The sequence below is a fragment of the Erpetoichthys calabaricus genome, chromosome 1 (assembly GCF_900747795.2).
Source record: "Erpetoichthys calabaricus chromosome 1, fErpCal1.3, whole genome shotgun sequence".
NCBI classification, from domain to species: Eukaryota; Metazoa; Chordata; class Cladistia; order Polypteriformes; family Polypteridae; genus Erpetoichthys; species Erpetoichthys calabaricus.
This window is the reverse complement of record NC_041394.2, coordinates 19,506,739-19,519,354: the sequence shown is the minus strand read 5'-3', so window position 1 is coordinate 19,519,354 and position 12,616 is coordinate 19,506,739. Positions and strand designations below refer to the sequence as shown.

General features: G+C 40.5%; 1 protein-coding gene across 1 annotated transcript; it reads left to right on the top strand.

Moving 5' to 3' along the window:
* Positions 1 to 5,248: 5,248 nt before the first annotated feature.
* On the top strand, positions 5,249 to 6,903 carry foxg1c (forkhead box G1c). The gene has a single exon (XM_028820384.2). It carries the CDS (start codon positions 5,318 to 5,320, stop codon positions 6,749 to 6,751), a length of 1,434 nt encoding a protein of 477 aa, XP_028676217.2. The 5' UTR covers positions 5,249 to 5,317; the 3' UTR covers positions 6,752 to 6,903.
* The last annotated feature ends 5,713 nt before the right edge of the window (positions 6,904 to 12,616 follow it).

The following is a 12,616-nucleotide window of genomic DNA, read 5'->3' as shown; positions in this document are numbered from 1 at the left end:
AGGCAACACCACTTTTCCCTGATGGCAACACGAACACTTAGACGAACTACAAGTCTCCGACTTAAAGTTTAAAGCCGACCAATATCTACATACTTATGTCATATCACCTATGTCCATATATTCCAGTGGTTCTCAATCTGTGGGGCAGGCCCCCCTAGGGGGGCGCGAAGTAACAAAAAGGGGGGCGCGAAGATGTGAAAAAAAGAAAACAAGAATCAAAAATATGAAAAATACATCTATTGAAACCAAAACAAATTAACTTAAACTACATTCTGATACTAGAAAAATAAATATAGAGTTAGATAAATGTCGATAAAAGTTAAGTAGGTATAATAAAATATGCATCTATGATATATCAAAAAGAAAAAAATGGTATTAGTGGGCTCCTTTCAAAAAAACGTCAGGGGGGTGCGATTAAAACTGTTATGAAAACTCGGGTCGCAAATCCTTAAAGGTTGATAAACGCTGATATATTCGATCTCTTTTCGCTGTTCCGTTATTTCACCGGTTTGTTTGGGCTAATGCGGTCTTTGCTATCAGTTTTTGAGACTTTCGAATTTTAGTACTTTCATAATCTCTGCTCTGTATGTCGCGCCAACGTTTTGAACCTCTTTACGACATTCTACTTTGTCTTCTACTCTTTGTCTTTTATTTCCGACCCCGCTTGGAGCGGAGAGCGCAGCAACTGAGTCCGACAATCGCATTCACAAGAATGAGAAGTGCGTGGACCGTGGGCGCGCCACGCCAGCCACTTCGCGTCTCGGCCGCTCGCGTATGTGGATTTCGGTTTCAACAAACAACAAATCTTTTCATTCTCGCGTATACGTCTCTTCGTGGAAAGAAATTATCTAGTTATCTCTCGCGGGAGTTCAAATTATCTCCGATAAAGAATCGTCCCAGGATTTCCTTTTATAATAGAGAGATGTATCTCTTTTTTCGTTTAAGTATAGCAGTCAGACAATACTAAGATACAAATCAAACCAGGAGATGAGCAGCTAACCTGATCCCATTGCGCCCGTAAGTGACCGTCGCGCAATGTTGGTTTCAATAAAAAAGTGAATGTCTGAGGACTATTGATCTGTTTTGGGCTACAAAACATTCAGATGGTGCACTGAGAAAAAAAAGAAAATCAGGTTTTAGACACATCTGGTGTGGGACACTAATAAGCCGTTACATAAAATGTCCAATTACAAGAACTGGATCGAAATGAATTGAAGTAAATAAAGTGCCCCAAAATCCCCAAGAACTGACTCTAAGACCCCTGGCTGATCATCTTTTGACTCATACATCTCATTATAGCTTGGACGCTAATTAAGAAACAAACTAAAAAAGGTAAACGGCATGTAATTTTCTAACCCACTTAATGCTGTCCATGCAGAGACCAGGGTCACCATCAATTCAATTAACCTGCATGTCCTTGGACAGTGGGAGAAAACCCACAGAGACACGATGCGAACATACCACGTAGAGAAGATCTGGGAAGCGAACCCCAGGCTCTTACTACTGCGCCACGTGCCACTCAAAAACAAATAAATCCTGAAGTGAAAGTTCAAAATCGGGTAAATTAAATTTAAGGCAGAAATCACTAACTACTAAAGCTGACTGGAAGGAAAACGTACAGCCACCTCAACCCTTTGGGATTTGACTTTGACCCCCTTGGCATACAGCAATCAAATCAGCAGAAATTACAAAAGAGAAAAGGCAAAGACAAAAGAAATAGAGACAGCATTCAGATGAGTCGTTGGAAAGTGAACAACGGTTTTAAAAAGTGAGTGTAGTGATGGCAGCGGAGTGAGCAGTGTAGTCGAGCCACCATTTCCTTCGTGAGATTGTCACATCTTTGATTTCGGCTAAAACACTGAAGTTCTTACGGCAGTGTGACATGGCATCTTTATTTGACAACTACCCAGGGCTGGCGCTCTGTTGGGGGACAGTCCCCCCCCATCCAGACACGCTTTCCATCCATCCATCCATTTTCCAACCCGCTGAATCCGAACACAGGGTCACGGGGGTCTGCTGGAGCCAATCCCAGCCAACACAGGGCACAAGGCAGGAAACAATCCTGGGCAGGGTGCCAACCCACCGCAGGACACACACAAACACACCCACACACCAAGCACACACTAGGGCCAATTTAGAATCGCCAATCCACCTAACCTGCATGTCTTTGGAATGTGGGAGGAAACCGGAGCGCCCGGAGGAAACCCACGCAGACACGGGGAGAACATGCAAACTCCACGCAGGGAGTACCCGGGAATCGAACCCAGGTCCCCAGGTGAGACACGCTTTCTCCGAAACGAATTCTTTAATTATTTAGATATTTCTATGAATTATTAATGAAAAAAAACTGAATGAAATTACTTTTTGGTGAAAAATGCAAAATGTGATCTTTTTCAGAAATTGACTGACATGTGGCATCACCTCCATTTACCGTCAGGGGTTCACGTTTGTCAGATGCCTGACTGTCGTGGCCGCGGCGCAGCCAGTTGCTGCGGGAATTTAATTTAGTAAACACTTGAAGAACAGATTCCCCTCAATGTCACTAACTTTTAAGTTTTGTCTTTTGAAAGATGTGACACCTTCGCCCAAACTATAAAAAAAAAATTAAAACAAGATTCACTTCAGCCGTAATGTGAACGGAATATTAATACAAAATCGACCATTAAAATATTGAAACAGCTCCGCCACTCGCGCGTCGTCCTCAAATTCAAAGTCACCCCAAGTAAAAAGTATAAACTGACGAAGAAGTTCACTTTATGTATTTAATCTAAATTACTTTAACTTAAAATAGGTAGTGCCAGCAAATATCACTATTTTTTCTAGTTGCCTTGACTTACGTTTGTCACACATGTCACATTAACACAATTTGAGTTGAAACGAAGCAATCGGGTTATTTTCTCAAACAGTGACATAAATCCGTCTCAGGGACTGTTCTCATTACTCACTTTTTATGTTAATCTTAGTCAAAATTTACACCTTTCAATCAAAAACATGGTATTCTTATTTCCCCAATACATATAAAAGTTAATTTAACTTAAAATAATCACGTTCTGCATAAATGGTAATTTCCGAGGGATGGTGCAGTGGTAGCGCTGCTGCCTCACAGTGAAGGAGACCAGGGTTCGCGTCACAGGTCATCCCTCAGTGGAGTCTGAATGTTCTCCTCGTGTCTGCCTAAGTTTCCTCCGCGCGCTCCAGTTTACTTCCACAGCCCAAATACATGCTGGTTAAGTGAATTAGCGATTCTAAATTGGCCTCACTGTGCGGTTGGCGTGTATGTGTGTTTACTTTGTGATGGGAGCTGGCACGCTGTCCAATTTTTGTTCCCTGCCTTGCGCTCTGTGCTAGCTGGGATGGGCACCAGTAGACCTCCGCTACCCAGTTCAGGACTATGAAGGTTGTAAAATAACTGACTGACTGATTATTCCTGATTTGCATAAAGTATGACGTTTGGCATAAGCCCCACCCCTGTAATTGATAAGGCCTTCAATGGAACCACTGCAGCTTTGTGCAGTTGGGAAGAAAGGGAAAGACTTTAAGTGAATTGTGTTTTTTTTTTTCTGAATGCCGTGGGTTTTATGTGGTTATGGAAGCTCATTTATGACACATTTTTGATACAATGGCAAAGTTGTCTACCACTGCAAAAAAAAAGTGCAATCCAACACAATAAACGGATAGTTCTTTATTGATTGTGTTGATATATTGTAAATGGGTTTCTGTGTTTTACACCCTATACCTTAAAATTTTTTAGGAACTATTTGTGTGAATGGGCGGCACAGTGGCGCAGTTGGGAGATCTGGGGACCTGGGTTCGCTTCCCGGGTCCTCCCTGCGTGGAGTTTGCATGTTCTCCCCGTGTCTGCGTGGGTTTCCTCCGGGCGCTCCGGTTTCCTCCCACAGTCCAAATACATGCAGGTTAGGTGGATTGGCGATTCTAAATTGGACGTGTGCTTGGTGTGTGGGTGTGTTTGTGTGTGTCCTGCGGTGGGGTTGGCACTCTGCCCGGGATTGGTTCCTGCCTTGTGCCCTGTGTTGGCCGGGATTGGCTCCAGCAGACCCCCGTGACCCTGTAGTTAGGAATATAGCGGGTTGGAAAATGGATGGATGAATGGATATTTGTGTGAATTAACTAATATCATCGTGCTAAAATAAAATACCGTAAATATATTTAGTAAACACATATTATTTTAAGTAAGATTTACCTAATGGATTTAGGTGTAGCAATTTGACCTAAAAAATGAATTAAATCCAAAATTGTATTTTTTGACTGAGTTGAAAGTACGGAACAAACAGTAATAAACTCAATCACTCAAAATAACTGAGGTGATGCTATACTAAAAACCTGTAAAATAAAGTGAAATTATAAATTTGTGGGCTTACACGAAAAAAGTGCAACCACATTAAAAAGTCAATTAATTTGAAAAGCCATTACTTTAATAGCTGAGATACGTTGTGCGACCACCAAACTCCCGAACGGCTGTGCGCGAATCCATCAGTTCAATGCCATTTGATTTCTAGCACCCGATTGCTATCGCTAGACACTCACTTTGATGTCATCCGATCTCGGGACACTCATTTTAATGTCTTTTCTTCTCGTATTGAATACAGCATTTTACTCTGATATATTGTCTTTAATTCTGTTTAATATCCTGTATTTATTTCTTTTAGTTTTCTATACAGACAATATTTGTATCCAATGTTACATATGATGTTCTTTCTGAGAATCTGTGAAGCTGCAAAGACGCTATATAAATAAACTATTATAATTATTATTATTGGAGTTTTTGAGAAAACTACTCACGTTTTGAATACTGATGAAGAGGTCTGCTACATGTGACACCCCTGCCGTAGTTTGATTTTTAATGATTTCAGTACTTTGCTGCTATCCCCCGGTTTGAAATAACACCGCTTTAAAACACACACCCGTATAAAATTCTCACAAACGCATTATTACCTTTAATGTGATAGAAACTTGAGACCTTTTTTTTAACGACTGCATGAATGAACACATACCTGCGTGAAGAAAGCTCGGCCAGGTAACGTTGGTCTTTTTCTACTGTAACTCCTTTTCTAAACAGTCCCATTCTTTTGGACTTCAGTTTCAATAAGGATCCTGCTTGCTTTTTCTGAAGGGGCCATGACGCGAGAAGTGTACGTGGGGGGCTAGGGGGAGTGTGCATGTGGAAAGTTGACTCTTCAGAAGGAGGTGCCACTGGTTAGGAAGCAGGTGAGCGGCTTATAGTCTTCAGTCGAGTCCGAGCTCGCGAGTTTCACTTTGGCAGCAGAAGCTGAATGGCGTGCGCAGCTCTTCAGTTCGCATGTGCCGCGCAACCCCTTTGCTGATCAGATCTGGGGTGATGCCGGACATGGAAACCTTGAAGGAGACCCCCGGGTCTGTGTACAAGTCTCCTTTCAGCATCAACAGCTTATTGAGGGAACGGCCCTTGAATGACGGAGCGGGGAACCAAACCGGAGACAAGGCGAGTCCCTTTCACCTGGAGTCCTCTGACAGTCCCCGTGACCCCATTCACGGAGAAAGTCCACTTAAGGAATGGGGCATCTGTGCAAACGGGTTGACTTCGAGTGCAAAAGAACTTGTTGAAAATTTAATGAAAGGCGCCGAGTGCTCGTCAGATTGGGTCGCCGATACAAAAGTGCTAGGAGATGAAGGTGCCAAGGGACAAGCAAATGGCACCAAAAATTGCACACGAGGTTCCAGTCTGAATTGCGAGAACGAGGATGTGACGGAACCTTCCGAAAAGAGGGTACTATCAGAAGGAGCTACAAAAGGGGAGAAGGAGACAAAACACGACAAGCCTCCTTTCAGCTACAACGCCCTGATCATGATGGCTATCCGTCAGAGCCCGGAGAAGCGGCTTACACTCAACGGCATCTATGAGTTCATCATTCAGAACTTCCCCTACTACAAGGAGAATAAACAGGGCTGGCAAAATTCGATCCGACATAACCTCAGCCTTAACAAGTGCTTCGTCAAAGTGCCACGCCACTACGACGACCCGGGCAAAGGGAATTATTGGATGCTGGACCCGTCCAGTGACGATGTGTTCATTGGTGGCACCACCGGCAAGCTTCGACGGCGTTCCACCGCTTCCTCCCGAGCCAAGATGGGTTTCAAAAGGGGTAACCGACTGACTTCGTCAGCGGCGGCTGCGGCCGCTGCTGGCTTGGCTTTCGCTGGGTCACTGTACTGGCCGATGTCCCCTTTCATTTCTCTCCAACAAACTCCTCACGCCCGTCACGCGGGGACTCCATTGGGGTACACGTTTGGCTCTCCGAGCAGTTCTTACGCCGCCGCCTCTGTGCTTTCTCAGGCCTCTCAGCAGCTCAGCTCCAGCGGGGTGGACCGACTCATCCAAGGAAGCGGCGACCCGTCATATGCCCTCCCGCATGGCCATCATCACCAAGTCACCGCTGCGGCTTCCTTCTCTGCTGCGTCCCTGCCCTGCACAATCCCTCTTTCTACTTCCTTGAACCCTTGTTCCTTCAATCTATTGGCCACTGGACAAACGAGTTACTTCTTTTCGCATCATATACCTCATCCAAATGGCTCCGTGACCCTCCCCGCATCTCAGCTGCCTCATACTACAACTTCCCCTCCAAAACTGTCCCCGGTGGAGCAGTTTCTCCACGCCAGTAACGGATCTAATTTTAGTGGGATGTCGGCTGCCTCCGATTTTTCGGGCTACTTCACCCAAAACCATGGAAGTTCTTTTAACGGAATTCTCCATTGACTTGAAAGACTTGACGGCGAACTAAATATTTATTGGGGGCACGGGTGGAGATTACGAATTAAGTTATTTATTCATAATGAATCCGTATTGGACTGTCCGCATTCTTCTAAGGAGTCAGGTATACTTCACCAGTCAGCTGCAGAGCTGATTTTTAATTGAGGCAGCAAAAGACCCCCCAAAACGGACAACCACTTGGCCATTCATTCATACAGGGAATCACATTTTCTCTTTTCCGAAGCAGTATTTGCCTAATTTATTGTTGGCGCGATTGCCTCGCGAGTGAATTATGAATGCTTGTTTCATGCCAAACCATGCATGTGATTTAAAAACATTTTACGTTTGTAAAAAGAGAAAGAAAACTTTGTTTTTAAACTTACTAGCAAATAAAAAAGGAAGATAAAGAAAGGATTGTATGCCTGTGTTTTCATGTGCCGCGCAGACGTGTGTGCATAACTGCTCTGATTCAAATTCTAGCGGAAAGACCATTTACTCTCGGGGATTTATAAGTTATATCGAATTAAAATGATTTGTCTGACGCTTTCATCCAACGTGTCTTAACGATATTTGAGATACAATCCGTTAGATTTCTTTTTCCAGTTGCAGCACATGCAGGTGCAGTGACTTGCTCAGGGTCACACCGCCTCAGCGCTTCAGATCCTGCGTTAATTAGACGAATTCCTGGCCGCCATTGATAAACCGCTAATTAATTAATTCTATACTTTGGCTGTGCTATTGCACTGAAAAAAGTGTTTCCACAAGAACGCTTACTATAGATAGATAGATATGAAAGGCACTGTATAGATAGATAGCAACAACAACTGTGACAAATATAACAAACATGTGACGGCTGTTCCCGTACTTCTGTGATATGAGGACCACAAATAAAGTGAGTTATGGTTGCACAGTGAGACAGTCCCCAGTGACGTGATTTAATATAGTGCCTTTGTGAATTTCCCCCTGGGATTAATAAAGTATCTATCTATCTATCTATCTATCTATCTATCTATCTATCTATCTATCTATCTATCTATTTTTTACACTATACGATATAATAATCCTGCTTGCTGGTGTTATGTTGCTTTTTCTAGTTACTTTGACAAAAATCTCTCAGATGTCATATTATCACAATTAATAATAATAATTAGTTGATTATTTTCTTTTAACAGAAGCACAATCGACCTCGGAGCCTGTTGTAATTACACGTTAATAATTGGTCCTATAATTTAACGATTAAATGACTGGCAGCTGAGCTGCCAATCATTTAACCGCCAAAAACCTGTCAGGAGCATAAGTATATGGCTTGCCTCAATAAAACTAATCAAGTCACCAATTATAATTCTATCATGAACCGTTTCATTCCGCTTCTAACTTGCATCTTCCTGCAATATACACACAACACAATTAATTTACCCGTGTGAGATCAACAGCAATGTCTAACTCTAATAAAATCTGAAAGACGTAAGCAAGCCGCTTTTATTTTACTCCTTGGACATGAATCGATAGTTAACAAAATTCAAATTCTTGTTGTCCAATGGAGAAGGCTTACAGTATCGCCAGCCATACCGAAAACAACTCCGCATAAATCAGCTTCCGTAACCACAAAAATATTCAGATCACAATAAAAAGTGAAAAGACAATTACAAACTGCCAGAACCAGGGCCCTGCCTAGAAAGCTTGCATATTGTAATCTTTTTAGTTAGCCAATAAAAGGTGTAATTTTGCTTGACCTCTCATTGCATCCATAACGGCTAACACGGTACAACACCCTAGTACTACAAAGCACAAATGAAAAATAATTTTGTTAATCATGCATTTTTTGTTTTTCACAGTGCACAAGTATGGCGATATAAGGAAGCGTTTGCAGCTTTGAGGTAAAAAGGCCGTTCCTTATGCAAATATACTAATACTAACTTTATGCAAATTTAGAATTATGCACCATTATGAGTTTACGGCAATACAACAATTATTTAGGGGCGGCACGTCGTGGGTTTCCTCCGCGTGCTCCGGTTTTGCGTCCAAAGACATGCAGGTTAGGTGCATTGGCGATAGTGTGTGGGTGTGGGAGTATTTGTGTGGCCTGTGGTGGGCTGGCGCCCTGCCCAGGATTTGTTCCTGCCTTGCACGCTGGGATTGGCTCCAGCAGACCCCCGTGACCCTGAATATGTTATAGCGGGTTGGACAATGACTGACTGAAATACAGTATACGGTTAATGTAGTGTATTTTTGGGGATTTTATTTACAGAGCCCCTATTTTGTGTTGCTCTTTCTCAAAATTAACACTTTTTTAATCCTCAAAACATAATACTCCAATTTTATCGATATACAGTTAGATTAAAGTCTGTACATGAATATCTAGTTTTTGCATGAAGTATGAAGCAAAACTAAACTTTTACGAATACATGCTTGTTATTTTTAATTGTTTGTGTTGATATGTTATAAATGGTTTTCAGTTTCTTACACACTTTGTTTCGGAACTATTTGTGTGAATTAATTCACATCATCGTACCATAAATATATTTAGTAAACACTATAGTAAAGATATAAAAAATAATCAAATCCAAGATTTAGCTTTATTGAGTTAGTCTCAATTACTTAACAAATTGCAGTAAACTCTGCTCAAAATACTTGAGCTGATATTAAAAAACAACTAGCAAATTAAACATAATCATAAATTTGTTCGTTTACATGAGAAAAACCGTACAACTATTTACCCTTAAAAATTAATTAATTTCAAAAGTCATTTTTTCGGTGTGGATATCTTTTTTGTGTTGTCATAATACTAAAATTAAAATGGAAAAAAAAAACTGGTCTGCGTGATTCCGAACCACTGCCTGAAAAGGATTTCATTCTGTTAAGGGCTCTTTGATTCTGATTCTGATTGGTTATGGGCTTTGAAAACGTCCTTAATGTGTGGACAAAACACAAATCTTTAATGTCGAGTAGGCTGCCTAGCAGGGAACTAACATATCAAGAAAACCTGAACTTAACCTGTGTTACTGTGTGCAGCAAGAGTCCTCTTAAAATCAGGAACCCATTGATATTGCACATATTTGTGATCATCTAGCTTTTTATAGAGTCTGTTAAGGATTTAAATAATTAAATGTTCTTCCTGGAGCCTTCATGTGGGTGGTTCTTTCCAAAACCAAAATATGGCTTCCCTGTAGCATTGCTCTGAGGAACCGCTCTGGTCCCGTTATTTTGGTTAAGATGTCAGACCTCAGACCCTGAGGTTCAAATCTCGCTAACATTTTGTGACCCTGACTATAAGTCACTTCACCTGCCTGTGCTCTCAAATGTGGAGAGTCGCCTTAATAGATAAATGCGTCAAACCTTCAGTTGATCCGTGGAGACAAATATGACAGTGATGCATCTTGTTTTAAGTTAACGTTGTAATATATCACATGAAAAACAGTATAACTATAAACTAAAAACAGTATAAACACTATAAGTACAATTTATAAACACACAACAATTCACCAGAATAGCTGCGATTAATGTGCGCGTGCTCGTCTGCTTGCTTGTGTTTGAACACGTGACGTACTTTTTTAAAAACAATAAAGTAAAAATAAAATACATTAATACAGTAAACGGTTTAAACAATGGCGAACGTAAATGCACGTTTAAACTGTGTTCTGGCTATTAATATCAATTAATTGTTTCAATGTGCAAGACTATTTTATAAATAATTGTTGTATTGCCCGAAACTCACATTGGCACAGAATTCTGTATTTCCATAAAGGAACACTCCGTTTGCTTCAAAGCTGCACGTAAGTTGGCTTTTATTCAAGCCGAATTATAACATTTGAGATGTAACTGGTTACACGTCTTTTGTTTTGATTTTTTAGCACAAGCACGTGAAATGTAAAAGTACAGGTTTTTTACTGTACAGGTATACCCTTTGTTACTTATTTACGGGATTTTTTTAACAGAGTACGTCACGTGTAGACACGTACGCGCACTTTTACCACAGCTATTAGATACGTTTAGGATGTATTTTGTATTTATGGGAACAAACGCTATTTTTTAAGATATGCTAGTAATTACAACATTAAATTGAGAAAAAAACTATAATATTTGATTGTATCGCCGGATTGGATTAGTTATACTAATTACTTGGCAAATACGATCACACAGTGTTTGTAACAGGACTTGAACCCACGACCTGAGGGTTTGCAGTATAAACCTTCACCACGACGCCACCCTGCCGGTCCAAATGGGTGCGTTTTTTTTCCCACAATGACATCTCTATTTTCGTCATCAGCTTAGAAAGCTGCAGCATTTAGTACTTTTTCCTGATAACAACAACATTTATTTATATAGCACATTTTCATACAAAGAATGTACCTCAAAGTGTTGTATATGATGAAGAAAGAGGAAAAAAAGACAATAGACAAAGATAACTCCCACATTATCCACTGTGCATGGGAAACAATAACGTAAAGATGGCTAGGAAAATCATTTTTAAATGTGTTCCGAATGTATTGCGTGGTTATGGATGCTGAGTTGTGGAGGATTCTTTTCGACAGAATGGGGAATCTCAATGTAGCACACCATCACAAAAAGCACCCTTTCCTTATCAGCAAGACAGCATGATTTGTATTCTATAAACAATCGATTATATATATATATATAATGGAAAAAAGTATTTTTTTAAATAAGGATTTGTTTTGTTGTTCGTTTCCTACAGGTAAACCATTCTTCAGCAGCCACTTTACGAGCGAACATAAAATCCTGCATAGTTAACTCCGAGTCCCAAGTCTCCTATAAAAAAACATAGTAAGTCATTTGAAAAGACGTCGATTGATAATAATGTCATGTGTTTATCGGTTCTTCAGTAGAACGAAATGAAAATAAATAAATTCCACTTGACATCATAATATAATAACAACAAACAGTAAGCATATGATCGAACACGTGTTCTTTCTATGACGAACGCAAAAGAAATGACGGACACTCGCTTCATTAAAGAAAACCCAACTTTCCTGAAGATTGGGAGCCTGTCCTTCATCACAGATGATATTACAGTGTCCGTGTTTAAGGTAAGCAGCAGCCTCTGCAACTGCGAGAAAAACGAAAGTGGGGCGATTCAGTGAAGAGAATAAGTCTGCACATCAGAACCTATTTTACTCTTTCAGACGCGCACGGACACCACCTGACAGACCCCGGTAGATATAAAATTTATATAATCTGTTAGTTTTCCAAAATCATTAAAACAAATAAATTCCATTATGCGTTAAAAATGTCCACACTCCTTATAGGACACTGCATGGCGTGTTTACTTCTTAATTATATTATAGGGAACTCACATTTCTCATAAAGCGGTCTATGTATACATTGCTTTCCACACGTTACGGCTTTGCTTTTGCGCTCTAATTCCCTTTTCTTTCTTCAGTTGTATATTATATATTATATTATATTATATTATATTATATTATATTATATTATATTATATTATATTATATTAATTATATTATATTATATTATATTATATTATAAAATGATGACAATGGAAGCGCATGTATAGCAATGCCTCTTTTCTACAGGCTGTGGCTTTGCTTTTGCGCTGTCCTTCCCTTTCCTTTCTTCAGTTGCAAAATACAGAAGACTACCCCGTGAAAGTAAAACTAGGTTCAACCTTTGGACACTGTGCCTTCAAAACCTTTAAAGGACATAGAACTAGTAATGTATTCATTTTAATTAATAACATCCTAAATGATTTACATAGCTCAGTTTTGGCTTGTTGCTCTAGGGGTATGATTCTCGCTTTGGGTGCGAGAGGGCCCAGGTTCACATCCCAAACAAGCCCGTCTTAGTTTCTCTGTGGTGGGATTGCGCTCTGCCCGGTGTTTGTTCCTGCTTTGCACC